Source organism: Engraulis encrasicolus, chromosome 20 (assembly GCF_034702125.1).
Source record: "Engraulis encrasicolus isolate BLACKSEA-1 chromosome 20, IST_EnEncr_1.0, whole genome shotgun sequence".
In the NCBI taxonomy this organism is placed as follows: domain Eukaryota; kingdom Metazoa; phylum Chordata; class Actinopteri; order Clupeiformes; family Engraulidae; genus Engraulis; species Engraulis encrasicolus.
Window position 1 is genome coordinate 783,609 of NC_085876.1, and position 18,892 is coordinate 802,500.

The 18,892-nt window shown below is 44.6% G+C and overlaps 1 protein-coding gene across 1 annotated transcript in view; it reads left to right on the top strand.

Annotated features, from left to right (window-relative positions):
- The first annotated feature begins 12,898 nt into the window (after positions 1 to 12,898).
- col9a2 (procollagen, type IX, alpha 2) overlaps positions 12,899 to 18,892 on the top strand; it is a 48,039-nt gene continuing 42,045 nt past the window's right edge. Inside the window, exons 1-2 of the mRNA XM_063186190.1 lie at positions 12,899 to 13,209; positions 15,500 to 15,574. Coding sequence (XP_063042260.1) covers positions 13,138 to 13,209; positions 15,500 to 15,574 — 147 coding nt within the window. The 5' untranslated portion in view covers positions 12,899 to 13,137. The remainder of the gene's footprint in view (positions 13,210 to 15,499; positions 15,575 to 18,892) is intronic.

Consider the following 18,892-nt stretch of genomic DNA (forward strand, 5'->3'; position numbering starts at 1 on the left):
GTAGCAAGGTAGCACCCCAGAACTGCATTGGTTTGAATCTGACACTAATATTAAGGGAGAAACAGACTAGGAAAGGTTCACATGTGAGGGTAGGACACTATACATTCAGCCTTGAATATATCAGTCAGTGTTAGTCACAAAAAGATGCCTGTGGTGTTGTTTGAAAGCTCTTTTCTGGCTCTACATATTACACAATCACCTTGGAATACAACTACTCTCAGAATATGAATTATTATAAATTGAAAAATTAAAAATGGAATATCTAAAAAACTCATATTTTAAAATGGCCAGTTCCTTGTCTAAACGTAGCCAGCAATGTCATGAGCAACACCTCAAATGCTGGTGTTCGGGTTATTATTCATTTCAGAGATAATGGGACATAAAGGTTCAAAATGGGTTGCAAGTACACTACCTGACATGAGTACCCCACCTCACACTTAGTGTCTGATGTCACAGATTGACCCAGGCATCACTTTGAATGCATTAAGTGAATGGTGTGCAAGTGCAGGTGTGATCAGTCTACTTAACGGGCTTGCTGTTGGGTGCACTGAACTTTATGCACATGCATTGGACTGAGTTGTTCAGGTTACTGCAGCATTGAACCTTGCCATGTCTTCAAAGAGGCATTATTTGAGGCTTTTACATCAAAAATGTTCTGACCCTTTTAATGGTCATCGTAAAAGAATAACTCGTGACTTGAGAGATCTGCCTGAGGATGCCATAGAACATCATCCGACACTCAGCCTGAGGATTGGACAGCGCGTCTGCAGGAACTGCTACATGAAGCTGAAAACAACAGTCACAACAGAGCCAATCTCACAGCCTGACATTTCAGACCCTTCAGTAGCTGTGGCTGGCCCCTCAACCTCTGCAACTTCTGACATGGAATATGCAAATGTTGAGCTATGCAATCTTAATGCCACTTTATCATCGATTGGTGAATCTCCAATCCGCTTAAAGAGAGTGGCCAAGGGAACCTATGCTAAAAGAAAAGTGGAGAATATTGCAAGAAAGATACGGGGAAAGATTGAAGCTGCCACCGGACAACCACTCAGACCATGGAAAGATGACGGAGAAGAAATGATACATCAGCTCCGCGAAAAGTTCTGGAAGTTGGAGTGTGAGAAAAATAATGACAGAATTTCAAACCACAAAACACATGGCAGTAAAATCAAAACAACTGGCAAAGGAGCATGGGGTTTTGACAGTGTAAGAGCCATTATGCAGAAAAGATATAATATGCTTAAATGTAGGCCTATGTACATTTCATAGTTGCAATTTATATTTGCTATTTGTATTTTATTTTGTTCTTAATTCATGCCATTGTGTATTTCGTAATTCTAAGAAAATGATTATGGATATAAATAATTAATGATGACGCTCCTTTAGAGTGACGTAACTGAGAACGTGCAGCCAGTTTAGTGAGAGCTGCGTAAGGCACGGGAGCATAAAGTTTTCTTACCGTACGGGCGCCATGCGCCTTGTGATTTGTAACCTTTTGATTTCATATAAAGACACCTAAACTTTAAGAACTTGTCATGTCGTGCGCGTGAAGAAATTACTGTGTCTGCAGCTCTAAGTGGTATTTTGGAAACTAAAGAAAGATTGCCACTACATTTAGTAAGGAAACTGCTCACGGATGGACCATGAGAGACTGAAAACCGAACTTTTTGGATGCTAACAGAGGAGCCAACCAGCAGTTAACACCTCTGAACAGTCTGCCAGATTGGAGCATCACTCTGGAGAGGATTCACTCAAAGCAAACGAGGTGGTAAGCCTTCCGAATTAACATATGAAAAGGACAGTCTCTGGAAATGTGAAAGGACGAATTGCCATTAAAGATCATTTTGCTAAATGGAAGGAATCCACATACTGTGCTAGTTTGGAGCTAAGTGAAGCCAAGAAGCTAATGCTATCTAGCTGCTGAATGACTTGCAGTTTTGAGCCAAGAAGCTAATGCTATTAGCTACCCAGTGACTTGCAGATTCATGCTATCTTGTTAATGGAAGCCTGAAACCGAAATTACTGAAAGCTCCGTGTGTTTTGGATATTGTGAAGCATTGGATGAAGAAAGGTGTTAGTGGAATACTTTGATTCATATGCACACAGTTTGCGCACAGCTTTATTAAATAAAGAAATATGGCAGAAGGCAATGTTGAAACAGTTGGCACTGATGAATCAGACATCAAACGGACAGTCAAGTTAACTGAGAAGGCAATTGAGGAAAAACTGCACAGACTACTTGGCACCAGAAGAGGATATCTATCTCGACTCACAACTCTAAGGAGGGAAGTAACCAGTTTAATCACATTAGCTGATAATTTGCCAACAGTGAAAGAAATAATGCAGGACGAATTTAATCCAGTTCTCCAAGACTTTATTGAAATCACTGAACAGGTAGGTGAACTTTTACCTGAAGATGAAAAAGAGGCAGATATTAACAACTGGTTTGAGCCTAAAATAATTGTTATCAGACAATTTACTGAAGAAACTGAAAATTGGATGGAGCAGGAAACATTGCGCTTACAACAAGCAAATCAAGAAACACAAGATGAGGAGGAGATACATCATGATGATAGTGTGTCACAAGCAAGCCACAAGTCCAATAGACCACTGACCAAGAAGGGTTCACATGCTGGCCGCTCAACTGTCGTGTCTTCTTGTGCATCAGCTCGTGCTATTGAAGAGGCCAAGCTCTCTGGTCTAGTAGAGCGTGCTGCTATTCTGGAAAAGAAACAAGAGCTAGAAATGGAAGAAGTACGCATCAAAGCGGCTAAAGAAAAATTGGATCTAGATGCAGCTATTGCAGAAAAAAGAACAAAAGTCAAAATACTGAAACAGTATGAGAAATCAGAGGATGGCATGAGTAGCTACATGCGCTCTCGTCCAGCAGGTGGCGCAAGAGTGAAGGAAGAGGAAAATCCTGTCCCTCTCACCCAGAGCAGGCCTTCTTACAGAAGCCAGGCATCACTCAGGCCATTGCAAGATGCAAGACGTCCAGTTGCTACAGTAAACACTGCAGGGCAACAGCACGATGGAAGCATGAGTGGCCTTCTGAAAGTAATGGAAAACCAAAACGCTATTACAGAGATGCTTGTTAAGCAACAGCGCTGCGCTCAGCTTCCTGACAAAGAAGTAACAGTGTTCAAGGGTGATCCACTTGCCTATAGATCTTTCACTAGAGCTTTCGAGCAAGCTATTGAACAGAAGACGGACAGTGAACAAGACAAGTTGTACTACTTACTACAGTTTACTGCAGGAGAACCACAGGAGCTTGTTCGAAGCTGTGAACACAGGCCATCACACAAGGGTTTCAAAGAAGCCAAAGAACTCCTAAAGAAACATTATGGAGATGAGTTGGTGATTGCAAGCGCTTACATCGATAAAGCTTTAAAGTGGGCACCAATCAAGGCTGAAGATGGAAAAGCACTTAAGACCTATGCCTTATTCCTAACTGGTTGTTGTAACACGATGCAAGATGTGGAACTGATGGAGGAAATGGATAATCCTACAAATATGAGGATGGTGGTATCCAAACTGCCTTTTAAGATGCGAGACAGTTGGCGCAATGAAGCATTTAAAATCAAGGAGAAAAGAGGACTCAGAGCAAGATTTGCTGACCTCGTCGCCTTCATTGACCGACAGTCTAAGGTAGCCACAGATCCACTCTTTGGAGACCTCCAAGGCACAAACCCACCACCAGCAGGAAAAAGCAAGGACAATTTGAAAGTGGTTAAGAGTGGAACAAAAGGAGCAAGCTTTGCAACCAATGTGGCGGTGGAAAAGAAAAGTGCAGTTGCAACACCGAAGCAAGCAAGCTCATCCAAAACAGGAACTTCTTCTGAAACTCCATGTCTCTTTTGTCAAGGAAACCACACCTTGGAATCTTGTAACAAGATCAAAGAGAAAGCGAACCAGGAACGTATTGACTTTTTAAAGTCAAAGGGACTATGTTTCGGGTGCTTGAGACAAGGTCATATTAGCCTGAACTGTAAAAACAAGACGGTATGCAAGCAGTGCTCACGAAAACACCCAGACATTCTTCATCAGAACGAAGGAGCGAAGAATGCAACTTCTGTGCCGGAACAGGGTGATATTCAGAAGGAAGAGACGTCTGCGACTCCAAGTCCTGTTAAGAAAGAAATGTGTGGCTACACTGGGGCCGGAGAAACAGACTGTCTACTACCCGTAATTCCTGTGAAGGTGAAGTCCCGCAGCAGTGGAAGATCCGTAGAGACCTACGCATTTATGGACCCTGGGAGTACAGCCACGTTCTGTACGGAGGACCTTAGAAAGAGGCTGAATGAGAAGGGAAAGCCAATTCAAATCTCCTTGAACACAATGGGTCAGAGCGAAGCAGATGAACAAAAAGTGATCAACAGCTACCTGCTCACAGACCTTGAGGTGTGTAGTCTTGATGGAGAAGAGTACTTGCGGCTACCCCAAGTTTTCACTCACAGCAACATCCCTGTGCAGAGAAAGAACATCCCCAGTCAGCAACATCTACAGAAATGGTCGTACCTGAAAGAGGTGATTCTCCCTCGTATCGATGCAAGTGTGGGCCTTCTCATTGGCGCCAACCACTCTAAAGCAATGGAGCCGTCGCACGTAATTAACAGCCAAGAGGAAGGACCCTCGGCTGTAAAGACACCTCTCGGCTGGATGGTGTATGGTACAGTGACGAATGAAAAACCACTGGCTGAAGGCAAGACAACCTCTTACAGTGTAAACCGAATTGCAGTCGAGGAAGTAGAACAGCTCCATATCAAGCAATATAACACAGATTTTCCAGAACGTCAATATGATGATAAAGAGGAAATGTCACAAGAGGACAAGTTGTTCATGGAATCAGTGCAAAGCACAACCAAGTTCACTGATGGACATTACAGTGTGGGGCTCCCTCTGAGAGACAAGGGTGTGAAAATGCCCAACAACCGCTGTGTGGCCGAACAGCGAGCTTCTGGTCTAAAGAGAAAGCTGGTGAAGAACCAAGAGTTTCTGGAGGACTACAAAGGGTTTATGGAGAGTATCCTTGAAAAAGGCTACGCCATGGAAGTTCCTCAAGACCAGCTCGCCCGTGACGACAACAGGGTTTGGTATGTCCCACACCACGGGGTATACCACCCGAAGAAAAAGAAAATACGGGTCGTTTTCGATTGCAACGCCAGCTTCCAGGATGTGTCGCTCAATGGTCAGCTGATGCAGGGACCTGACCTAACCAACACGCTCATTGGTGCCTTAGTGAGGTTTCGAGAAGAACCAATAGCTGTGATGGCGGACATAGAGTCCATGTTTTATCAGGTGCGAGTCCCAGAGACAGATGCTGACCTGTTGCGGTTTCTGTGGTGGCCGGCTGGTGATCTTAGCGCACCTGTGAAAGAATACAGGATGATGGTGCATCTTTTTGGAGCGACGTCTTCCCCTAGTGTTGCGTCCTATGCGCTACGACGAACAGCAGAAGATCTAAGAGGCACCACAGACCCGGAAGCAGTGGAAACAGTTCTACGTAATTTTTATGTAGACGACTGTCTGAAGTCGGTGGCAACGGAGGAGGAAGCAGTCTTCTTGGTGAAGAATCTTCGAAACCTGTGCGCTGAAGGGGGTTTTACCCTCGCCAAGTGGGTCAGCAACAGCAGAAGAGTCTTGTCTTCCATTCCTGAAGAACTCCGAGCCACTGAGTTGAGAGACCTCGACCTCACACAGGACATTCTGCCCACAGAACGAGCTCTCGGTGTACAATGGTGTACAGAGGATGATGTGTTCACATACAGCTTCCAGCCACAGGACAAGCCCAAGACAAGACGAGGTGTTCTTTCTGTCGTAAATTCCACCTACGACCCTCTTGGCTTCCTGGCACCATTGATACTCCCTGCTAAGCTTCTTCTGAGGGACCTGTGTAAAGAAAAGGTAGGATGGGATGAAGAGATCGGTGACTCACGGACAGAACAGTGGAGTAGGTGGCTGGAAGATCTCAGTCTCCTCTCAGGCTTCAGCATCAGAAGATGTGTCAAACCTCAGGCCTTTGGAACCACAGTCGTTGCCAGGTTACACCATTTTTCTGATGCGAGCGAGGTTGCCTATGGCACGGCATCTTACCTCGTTCTGGAGAATGACCAAGGCAGAATCCACTGTTCCCTGATAATGGGGAAGTCGAGAGTGTCCCCACTCAAGCAGATCACCGTGCCAAGGCTGGAGTTGACAGCAGCTGTGGTTGCAGTCAAAGTGGATAGGATGCTGCAAGAGGAAATGCAGATACCACTTCAGCCATCAATCTTCTGGACTGACAGCACGACGGTTCTGAAGTACATCGAGAGTGAGACTGCCCGTTACAAGACCTTCGTGGCAAATAGAATCACACTCATACGAGAGGCCACTAAACCATCTCAGTGGAGGTACGTCAGGACGTCGCAGAACCCGGCTGACAAGTCAACCAGGGGCATGAAAGCCAAAGCATTAATGGAGGATACAGACTGGATAAATGGCCCAGAATTCCTGTCACAGCCAGAAAGTGAATGGCCACAGAGACCAGACAACCTGAATCAGAACATGCAGAATGACCCAGAGGTGAAAAGTGTCACAGTAAACACCATCACAACGGAAGAAAAGCTTGATTGTATGAACAAGTTACTTGATTACTATGACAGTTGGGACCGACTGAAGAGGGCGACTGCATGGATTCTGGAAGTTAGAGAACTATTGATCAACCTGAAAAACAAAAGAAAAGAGTTTCAAAGTGAGATCAGTCAAACAGAAAAGGATCCAGTGAAGCAGAAGCTGCTTGTGCAACAAAGCATGGAAAGGTACAGGAGTACCATGGAAAAGAAAGCACTTACCTTGGAACAGCTGACAACGGCAGAAGCAGAAATCATCCGGTACAGCCAAGCCCAAAGCTTTCCTGAGGAGATTGATGCACTCTGCAATAGTAAGCCTGTCAAGATAAGCAGCAAGCTGCAAAACCTCGATCCCATGTTGAAAGATGGCATTCTGAGGGTAGGAGGACGGCTAGCTAAATCTGCCATGCCATGGGACACAAAACATCCTGTGATACTGTCCAAACATTCAAGAGTTGCAACTCTCATCCTGAGTGACATTCATGAGCAGATCGGTCACTGTGGGCGCAACTACATGTTAGCTCAGTTGAGAGGAAAGTTTTGGATCCCACAAGCACCCTCCGCCATCAGAAAGCTCATATCCAAATGCACAGTTTGCAGAAGACGACGAGAACGAGTTGGTGAACAGAAAATGGCACCTCTGCCGGAAGATCGTCTTGTACCAGACAAGCCACCATTCACCAATGTTGGAATTGATTTCTTCGGCCCATTTGACGTGAAACGGGGCCGGGGCACTGTCAAAAGGTATGGCGTGATGTTTACCTGCCTCACCATCAGGGCAGTGCACCTCGAGGTGGCTGACAGTCTGGACACAAGTGCCTGTATCAATGTCCTTCGTCGCTTTATAAGCAGAAGAGGACAGGTGTCCATAATGCGATCCGACAATGGCACCAATTTTGTTGGTGCCGGGAAGGAATTGAGAGAGGCACTGGAAAATCTGAACCAATCAGACATTGAAAAAACAATGCAAAAGAAAGGCATCAAGTGGATTTTCAATAGTCCCGCTGCATCTCATCAAGGAGGGACTTGGGAGCGGCAGATCCGTTCAGTTCGTAGGATTCTTAGCGCTCTGCTTAAGGAACGGACCCTCACCGACGACAGCCTTCAAACGCTTCTTTGTGAGGTTGAAAGCATAATAAATGGCCGACCCATAACCAGCGTGTCAAATGATCCACACGACTTAGAACCTCTGACCCCCAACCACCTATTGTTGATGAAGACCCAGCCTAACCTGCCACCAGGAATCTTCAACCAGGATGATCTATACGCAAGAAAGCGCTGGAGGCAAGTACAATATCTTGCGGATCTATTCTGGCGCAGATGGACTCGCGAATACCTCCCACTCCTCCAGGAACGCCAGAAGTGGACAAGACAAAAAAGGAACTTTGAACCTGGAGACGTGGTCCTCGTAGTTGACAGTTCATCGCCACGCAACACATGGACCATGGGAAGAATTGTAGAAGTCCTACCTGACTCCAGTGGAACTGTGCGGCGTGTGAAGTTGCAAACAAAAAGCAACATCCTGGAGAGATCTATACATAAGCTGTGCTTACTGCAAGAAGCCACATGAAGAGAAATGAGAAGAGACTTTATTTAAAGACTGTTTATTTGTTGTTCATTTATAATCTTGATGGCTCTTAGTTTAAGTTAATTGATAATTGCGTAATCTTACAGTATACCCAATTAGGGGCCGGATATGTAAGAGCCATTATGCAGAAAAGATATAATATGCTTAAATGTATGTACATTTCATAGTTGCAATTTATATTTGCTATTTGTATTTTATTTTGTTCTTAATTCATGCCATTGTGTATTTCGTAATTCTAAGAAAATGATTATGGATATAAATAATTAATGATGACGCTCCTTTAGAGTGACGTAACTGAGAACGTGCAGCCAGTTTAGTGAGAGCTGCGTAAGGCACGGGAGCATAAAGTTTTCTTACCGTACGGGCGCCATGCGCCTTGTGATTTGTAACCTTTTGATTTCATATAAAGACACCTAAACTTTAAGAACTTGTCATGTCGTGCGCGTGAAGAAATTACTGTGTCTGCAGCTCTAAGTGGTATTTTGGAAACTAAAGAAAGATTGCCACTACAGACAGTACCTAATCCAAAGCCTGGAAATAGACTATCCACACAAACAGTAGAGACAGTAGAAAAGTTCTATTTGTCTGAGTCTGTCAGTCGGGTGATGCCTGGTATGAAAGACTGTCTGTCAATCAATGTCGGTGGCAAGAGGCAGCTCCTTCAAAAAAGGCTTGTACTTTGCAACCTACGTGAAGCTTTTCAACACTTTAAAGACAAGCATCCAGAAGTGAAAATTGGCTTCACCAAATTTTCCATATTGCGACCCAGACAGTGTGTTCTTGCAGGATCCAGTGGTACACATTGTGTATGTGTGTGTACAATACATCAAAATATAAAACTGTTGTTTGATGGAGCACGTTTTGATACTGTTTCCAATGGTGAGATTAAACACTACCGGGACTGTATTGGAGCAATACAGTGCAACCCTCCAAGCATTAGCTGCTTCCTTCAGGACTGTACAGAGTGTCCAGGAACTCCCAATCTTCTTTGGAGACTGGAAAAATACATGGAAAATTGCATGATAGATAATGTGGAGTTCAAACAATGGACATCAACAGATAGGTCAACACTTGAAACTAAGACACAGCCAGTAAATGAGTTTCTGGAAACCTTTGTGTGTAGTCTTCCCAAGGTCATGCATCATGATTTCATTGCAAAACAGCAGAGCATGTTTTACCAACAGGCTCGTGACTCCCTTGAACCAGGAACGTTTTTAGTGGTAGCAGACTTTGCAGAAAACTATAGTTTTGTAATTCAAGATGCTATTCAATCATTTCACTGGAACAACCTGCAGGCCACAATCCATCCATTTGTATGCTACTACCAATATCAGTTGAAACTGGAAAAAATCTGTTTTGTGGTTATTTCAGACTGCAACATTCACGATACAATTGCTGTACATCTGTTTCAGAAGCTCCTAATTCTGTTCCTCAACGACACTTCATCAATGACAGAACGCCCAAAGAAGATCATATATTTTTCTGATGGCTGTGCTGCACAATATAAAAACCTTAAAAACATAACAAATTTGTGCCACCACGAGGCAGACTTTCACATACCTGCAGAGTGGCACTTTTTTGCCACATCACATGGCAAAGGTCCATGTGATTGCGTTGGAGGGACAGTTAAACGGCTTGCTGCACGAGCAAGTCTGCAACGTCCTATTGACAATCAAATTGTAACGCCAAACCAACTGTTTGAATTTGTCAAGGATAATGTCAAGAACATCCATTGCCAGTTTGCCACAACAGAGATGTACCATCATGAAGCTGAAAACCTGTTGAAAAGGTTTGAATCTGCAAGAACTATTCCAGGTACTCAAAAACTACACAGCTTCTGCCCATTGTCAATGGACACAGTGGAAGTTAGGCCATTTTCAGCATTCAGAGAAGGCAGAGTTGAAAGAGTGAGCTCAGTAAAGGAATGTGTTACATTTTCAAGCATCAAAGGGTATGTTGTAGCTGTATATGATGGCAACTGGTGGCTAGCATGTGTTGAGGAATGTATGCCGAGCACTGGAGAGGTGAAACTGAACTTCCTGCATCCTCATGGACCATCTCCATCCTTCACTTTTCCCTTCAGACCAGATAGACTTGTCATGGATCATCAGGATGTGCTTCTGGTAGTGGAACCTGTAACTGCAACGGGACGTACTTACACATTATCTACAAAAGACACAGCTGCTGCTTCAAATGCACTGGTAGAGTACAAAATGAGAGTGTAGCCATTGATTATCTCTTTAAAGTACGGTAAAGGGAGGATGGCACACGAACACACAGAGAAGGAATGTTCAAACATTCACATATCATCATTTGGTGTGTATAAATGGACATCTGCTTTAGTTTCTGAAAACTGGGACGATGGACACTGACCTTTTTTGTTTTGTTTTTGTTTTGTCATGTGATGCTACTATGGTATTACCATATTATTAGTAAGTGGTCTGTATGATGCCATATGTGTGAGTCAAATTCTCTCTGAAATGAATAAAGAACCGAACACCAGCATTTGAGGTGTTGCTCATGACATTGCTGGCTACGTTTAGACAAGGAACTGGCCATTTTAAAATATGAGTTTTTTAGATATTCCATTTTTAATTTTTCAATTTATCATAATTCATATTCTGAGAGTAGTTGTATTCCAAGGTGATTGTGTAATATGTAGAGCCAGAAAAGAGCTTTCAAACAACACCACAGGCATCTTTTTGTGACTAACACTGACTGATATATTCAAGGCTGAATGTATAGTGTCCTACCCTCACATGTGAACCTTTCCTAGTCTGTTTCTCCCTTAATATTAGTGTCAGATTCAAACCAATGCAGTTCTGGGGTGCTACCTTGCTACTGAAAAGGCACACCAAGTATGATTGAAATCCGGGTCGGTCGGGTCCCAAAGTGTCTGATTTCACGTGAAATGACCCTTATGTCGATGTCTAGGCTATAGGCCTACTGTACAGGCTTGTTCTTGATTCAAAGAATGTATTGCCATTGTCAAAAAGGCAACGAAATTGTGTTTTTGGGTACAATACTTAGTAGCAGAAGCTAATAAAAAGTTCAGTACTCCGTATATGATGAAGTTGGCAGCTAGGCATTGGAGACAAGATCTGGTAGGTCGTGGATAGGTAAGGAAAATCATTTCACTACAAATAATATGTAGGTTATGTGACTTGAACTTGAAAATGCACTGCAACCAACGTGGACAGATAATGTGCCTTCCTCAAGAGTAAAAAAAAATCCCCTGCAACAATTTGATTAAACTGCCTTGCCAACATGTGGACTGGAAATGCAATTCACGTCAGCTAGATGAGTGCCTACCAGGGTAGGTTACTGATGTTATGGAGGAGGACCCTTGAAGCGCAGCGAGGTGAGAGCTGCTGCTCGGCAACGCACCAGAAAAACTGTTCACGTAATAGGCTAGTTCGTGATGAAGCAGTGCTGCTTTTGCTAAGCAGCGAGCATGCACACTTTGCCAGTTTGATGCATTGTGGTTAGAAAATTCTAACCAGAATGCATCAAACTGCCAAAGTGCGCATGCTCGCTGCTTAGCAAAAGCAGCACTGCTTCGTCACGAACGAGCCTAATGACTTGACAACATGACAGCGTTGTGGACACTATGACCGCATTCCTAATGGTGCATTGCTGCGCAGTCTGTGAAACACTCTGGTTAGAAATTGTGTCCAGGATATGGGAGTGACTTCTGCTACACATTTATGTCACATGGCATAGAAATTCCTAACCAGAATGCATTGTATTTTTTGCAGTGCGCATGCGCGCTGTGCAGACTGCTGCATCATGCGCCATCACGAACGAGCCCCATAATGTGGGTATGGGTCCATCCCCTTTGGGGTAGGTGGGTTGGGCATGAAGGACCATATCTACTGGGATAAAGAGCTGCAGAGCCATACCTACAGAAGTTTCACCACAGCAGATTCGCCATGACACGTGCAGTGAGCAGCAGGTTTAACCAAAGACCCTTTAAGAACCATCTGATATTGCACCACGTTTGTAATGATGCACGTCATGGAACAAGTTGAGTCACTGTTACCAAATCTTCCTCAAATCCCCTAGCACTAGGATGAACATACCCCTGATTGTTGCTTTAATGTAGGCCACTGTAGCTTACCTTACTATATAGTAGGCCTCTGTTTTTTTCTGCACAAACTATCCAAACCCTCCAAACTATCCAAACCCTATCCAAATTTAGACATAAACTCAACTCACATCATGAGTAGCCACCCTACATTTTAGCACAGCCTTACCTTGTTTATTGTTTCTGTAATGTATTGTTTATGAAGGATTTTTAGGTATAAGAATCAATCAAATAATCAAGAACTGCTGTGTGGACGGTAGGCTAGCGTTTGGTTGTAACATAATGGTCAAAGTTCTGTGAAGGCAAATCTGCGGTGGTAGATCTGTGGGTCTGGCTCTGCGGCTCTGCAGTTCTGCAGTTAGACCCTTCTCTCCAAACTTTCTCAGGGGCAGGGGTGGGGGTATAGGCAGGTCCACCTTTTCATATCATGGGTAGGATTGGGGAACGGGTGGGGGTGGGAGTTGGTTTCCTCTCCCCTCCCTCTCCATCACTCTCCACACCCGCCTTTCTCCCCTTCTCTCTCATACCCACTACCCCCATTTTGGGCTGTACACACACAGTCACACACACACTTCCACAAACACACAGTCCCCCCCACACACGCACACACACACGTACACACACACTCACACACACACGGTCCTGCTCTCCAGGGCAGCATTGCGGTGCGTGCAGAGGCCAGGAGAGGACCCTCTGCGCTGCGAGAGAGAGAGAGGGAGAGAGAGAGAGAGGAAAGGCGAGCAGGACAGCAACGGACAGAGAGGCGGACAGGACAGGAGAGGAGAGCGTGTGTGGAGTAATTTTTGAGGCTTTTCCTGCGCTCGGCTGGCCAGAGAGGAGCGTCGGGAGCCATGCTAAGCCACCTGACCGTCCCCAGGACCCTCGTCCTGCTGCAGTTGCTCTGCCTGGCCCTCGCACAAGTGGTGAGTGGAGGGGAATGTTGCCTATAGGGAATGAAAGCTGCTTAGAAGGTTGATGTGTTTGTGTTGTGCCCTGGTTTAAAGTGACGAGTGCCTGCTGGTGCGTCTCAGAAAGCTGTTACTGAGGCAGGGGGCTGATGTATATTCTGAGGGCCGCTGGTGCCTCAACTGGTGTTGGTGTGTGCCGGTCAGATCGACTGGCTGTGCCTTTTGAGTCTCCATCGGTTGGTGTGTGTGTGCAAGGGACCGAACCTGGGCTGCCGTGCACGGGGCAGCCTGGTGTGCCTGATGGGGAGGCAGTCTGGAGGGGAGCTGCTGTGTGTACGCACGGGGCAGCCCGGCTCCAGGGTTAGCGGCAGGGGTGTAAGGAGCCCATGGCTCTGGGTTGCTGCCGGACCTGAGAGAATTCCTCATAGACACTGTGTTGGACCCTAAAAGGGTTTTAAAGCTGAGTCTTGAAATCTTTGGTCTTGTGTGAAGTGGTCGATCTTGTGTGTATTTGCTGGCTAAAAGACGTTTTGGATGAGGATAGAGATGGCAGGTTGTTTTTCATAATTATAGAAAGGAGAATCCTCACTTTATGGATTTAATACAGTTGCATTTTTTCTTCAGTTTCACACATAATCACACAAACACACCAAACTTACCCATATTTGGAAAGGAGGTTGTTTTGTAGTTTGTTGTACCATTTAGACTATTTGTGGTTTGTTATAAAGATTTCCTGCATAAATTCAGAATGAAAGCTGCCTAAAATGACCAAGGCATCTTAATTTGGGGGATGTAAAGACCCAGTATATTGTACACACACACACACACACACACACACACACACACACACACACACACACACACACACACACACACACACACACACACACACACACACACACACACACACACACACACACACACACACACACACACACACACAGGGACCATGGGCAAACAAGAGTCCTCTTTCAGACCCTTGTGCAAACAACATTTTTAGCCTGTAACCTGAGGTCTGGGCTTCCACACTCACACATAGGTGTAAGCCGTGGTGAAACAGCACAGCGTCTATAGGCATAGAGAGAGACATGGCGATGCCATGGAGCCTCTAAAGGTTTACCTACTGGCAAACCAGCACAGTCTCCACACATGTGAACAGTGGCAACGTGGTGCTGTCCTCAAGCTGAAGCTGAATATATCCCTACACAAATCCCATATATCCCATACCCCAACACGACACTATAAAAACACAGTGGCACTATATTGAAACTGAGTTTGTTCCACAAGACAACACTGACTTTAAATGTTGCTGATGGCTGATGATGCCAGCCAGGTCACAGTGCTGCTGTTGGCCTGGCCCGACCTGCCAGCTTTGTTTGGTAGCACACAGGAGCTAGACTGGACAAACATTCCACATGCTGTGTCTGTTTGGCACACACACACACACACACACACACACACACACACACACACACACACACACACACACACACACACACACACACACACGCACGCACGCACGCACGCACGCACGCACGCACGCACGCACGCACGCACACACACACACACACACACACATGCATGCATGCACGCACACACACAGTCATACACACACAGGAACCAAATTAGCATTATTGTTGCCATCTTTGTGAATGTGTGTGTGTTCCTGTTTGTACACGTTTGTGTGTGTACTTATTCAAGATTGTGGTGTGGTCCCCGTCTTTAATTAAGTTGAATGATTGACTGACCTTTGATTTACATTATTGTACCACAAAGGTGTAATAGTGAGCAGGAAGAATACAAAGGCTTTTCTTGATTGTTTTGGAATTTCATGATGCCTTTTACATCTTTTTTGTCAATTCTCACACTACGTTGAATTTGATTACATTCATTTGGAGATTTTGTCATTTTTCGTTGAATTACTGTCGCAGTATCTGATATTAAACTTTTTCGTCATGTTTAGTATATTTTCTAAGTTTTTAAGTTTGAGCAATGACTCTACATGCCGCTATATCTGACAGTCGAAGTCGGTTTGCTTTTAGAGGGTTTGCATGCGGTGTAGGTCTGTGGACATTGTTCCTTTTTAGGATTGTTATAGAGGGAAAATATTGATATGGGTCACATCATTTGGGCAATGAAGAAAAGCCTCTTAGTCGGAAGCCTTTTAGACTAAAGGCTTTTAGACAAAGCTTTTTACACTGCTTTCCCAATTACCTTCTAGAGCCTTGACCATGTTTTTACCGCCTGTGTGTTTCACATTTAGTACATTCTCCTAATGTGTGTATGTGTGTGTATGTGATTTTAGAGCGGTCCTCCCGGAGTCCAGGGCCCGCCCGGACCCCCAGGCCCCTCTGGAACCCCTGGAGCCGACGGCATCGATGTGAGTATCAGAGTACACACACACACACACACGCACACACCCTCAAACACACTCCGCAGGTTGGTGGCACAAAGAGGCTCATTGTGGAGCAGCTCACCGGCGCAGTGCCGTGCTGCAGTGGCAGGCTTCCGCCACAGGGGGCGCCCCCAAATGAAAACAGCAGCACAAAAGGGCCCTGTGTGCTCAGAGGAGAGAAGGGGCTTTGAGACTCAGGTTGCCCTGTGCACGGCGGGGTGTTCTAGTTAAGATGGGCGAAACTGGATATGGCAGAGGAATTTAGCCAGAGTTTATTCAGTGGCCCCGAAACTCTGCAGAGATCCGCCCAAAGATGGGTTCCTTTATATCCTGTAACTTCACCCCGTTCATGCATAAGCAAGTGGGAATCAGTGGGACTCTAACCCAAACAAAACAACCCTGAATGCATTGACTGCTTTCCTCATATCAGTGGTCCGTCTTCAAGATTTACATTTGCTGTCAGTGAGAGAAATGAAAAAGTGAAAGAGTGAGGGTGAGTGATGGAGTGAAAGAGTGAGAGTCAGGGTGAGAGAGAGTGGTGGAGTAGAGGTGTGCAATGGGCATGGTTTCATATAACTCCACCCAGCACAACGTCACTACGGCAATAGAGGTGGAGTCAAGCAGCACAGTGAAGGTTTCACGTCAATCTTTGTCCAATCGTCTTTTCCTGTGGCACCTGAACTCTTGTCTCAGTGTTGCCCCGCCTTCGTGGAGAAAACAACAAAGTTTCCCAGATGTCAACCAGTGCAGAGCAATGTTTTGGGGCTTGTTTTTTCATCAGGGTCATTGGCTACGATTACATGACAGTTTTGATTCAGAATTAATAATTGCAAATTAAATATTTCTGCTGAGTGTACTTAAATGACGTTTTCAAAGCGGAATTAAGCTTTATTCAGAATTGAAGTGAGTTAATTCCGAATTAAATGTCTCATGTAGACGTAGAAACTGACAGCTTTGGCCGGGCTCAGGACAGAGTCATCTGAGAGGGCCCCCTGACCCAATACATACAATGTAATGAGGACCCTATTCTGCCCCCCCCCCCCTCTACCCTGGCCCGGAAAAACTGACCCCTTTGTCCTCCCATCCCCTGTCGGTTTCCCTGCTTCCATTCAACATCCCGATGGCAATTATGTTTTTACACGATGTTGAATAATAACTTTGCCCATCGATGTGGTCGAGCCTCTGCCTCATGAAGCTGGGGGCTACAGGAGAGGATGAGATTGCAAAGATTGACCTGCACTGGAAAGTGCGTTCTCACACAATGCAAGCCTGCGTGTGTCAGAGTATACAGTTCAGAGGGAGAGTGAGTGAAAGAGAGCAGGAAGACGGAGCGATGAAACCATCTATGCTTGTTGGGCGTGACTGAACATAACCCAACCCATGACATTAGCACACCATAAGAGGTGGAATCTATAGGGTTCTACATTTTTGTTTTCCCCTGGCTGGGCGAACCTGGCTGTGGACAACTCAACCTCTGATTGTTGGAAACCGATGTTGGTCAAAAAAATAGCTCACGTGGTTGGCTGCCAGTGTCCTGCCCCTCCTCACAACACTGTGTTTATAAACAAAAAAAACATGTATAGGCACTCTGATACCCATAAACATTTGACTGCAGCTGCAGCTCAGAAACTTATAATAATATGGAGCTAGATACTTAACATACAGTAGATGGTGCATTGTTTGTTACTTTTACATGCATTATTCCATAATAGATGCTGCATTAGGGCTACTTACTAGATGACATGAGAGATGCATTAGGCAGGGGCAGATTGAGACAGAACACACGGCAAGTGAAAAAAAACAAAAACGCCATTGTGACAAGTGCAGGCGAAAGGGATATTTTTTAAACCGGAGATTTAAAAGGAGATTTGTAAGACTCTGTTTACATATAAATGAGAGGCTCAAACCGATGTGTTTTCAAAAATAGTGAACAGCATCTGAGCAAGTAAAAGTCCTGTCAGATGTTCCCTCTGCCTGTGCTTCTAAATCAGGTGATTTCACTAATTTTGTATTTGTAGTTTATTTAGCAGGGACAATGCAGTGCACATTATTAGAAACATGAAAAGGCAAGGCCATGACACAACTTGCAGATGTGAATACATAAAAGGATTGTAGCTCGATACAGTAGCTAATTTGCAACCTCAGTCCCTGATCAGGCTACCTATTCTAATAAAACATGTATATCACCGAAAATATAGAAATATACAAGCTCATTCACCTGGCTGAAGTGGCGTGGTAAATAGGCCGGTTAATCGTGGTGTGTGCATATATATGGCAGGGTCTTTACTTTCTGAACCAAGAATGTCTGCCTTAGAGATTAGAGATGCATAGATGACATGAGCAATGCTTTAGGGTCACTGCATAAACATACTGATAGTGAATGATCTTCTCATTAGGCTCACATCAGAGTTACACTCATACCGTAGTTGTGAGTGGTGTTTCAGTCTATCTGGGGCTGTAGTCACAGACCAGTTGTGTTTCAGCCCGTGTGCTGCTATAAACACCTATATAGTATAGGTGTCAAAAGTAAAAGTAAAAGTGTACACCCGTCTCCAAAAGAGTTGTCGCCTATCCATCTGTTTGGAATAACAGCTAATAACCTGACTTTCAATTAATCACTTGGCTTCAGAAGTCACTCATATGAAAGCTACAACCCTCCCGAATGAAAATGTATGTACAAAAATACATTTCATGCACCAAAGAAAGATTGACCCTTTATTGAACACAGACAGGGCAGATTTTCACAAGACAAAAGTTTTGTCGCCTATAGGTGACAACTCTTTTGGAGACGGGTGTATGGTGTTAGTACAATACTAGCATGTGATATATTGTACCTAATGACGTAGATAGACTGTGTTGTTACTGAAAAACACTAAAAACTTAATTAACAAGAACCCACCACAAACTTGATAAAACCAGCACAGAGTCAGCTGATCGTAAGATAAGTACACAGGCCTACTGGTTACCTAGATACGTAACCTGCATTGGAAAGAAACTGTGCTTCTTTTTTTACTTTTACATTAACTTTTGACACCTCTGATTGTCAGTCATGTTGCGGTCTGTGTGTTACAGTGTTCAAATGATAATGTAGTTTACTTGTCAGCTTTAATCCCTTTTCTGCAGTAGTTTAATGTCAGTGGTGCTCCAGTCTCCAGTGTTTGTGCTGCTGCGATCGCATGTCAGTACCTCAGCATCATGTGTCTGAATGGTGCAGTAATCATGGGTCAGTACTGTAAATGTGAGAACCTGAAAGCGTGTGTGTGTGTGTGTGTGTATGTGCGTGTGTGTGTGTGTGTGTGTGTG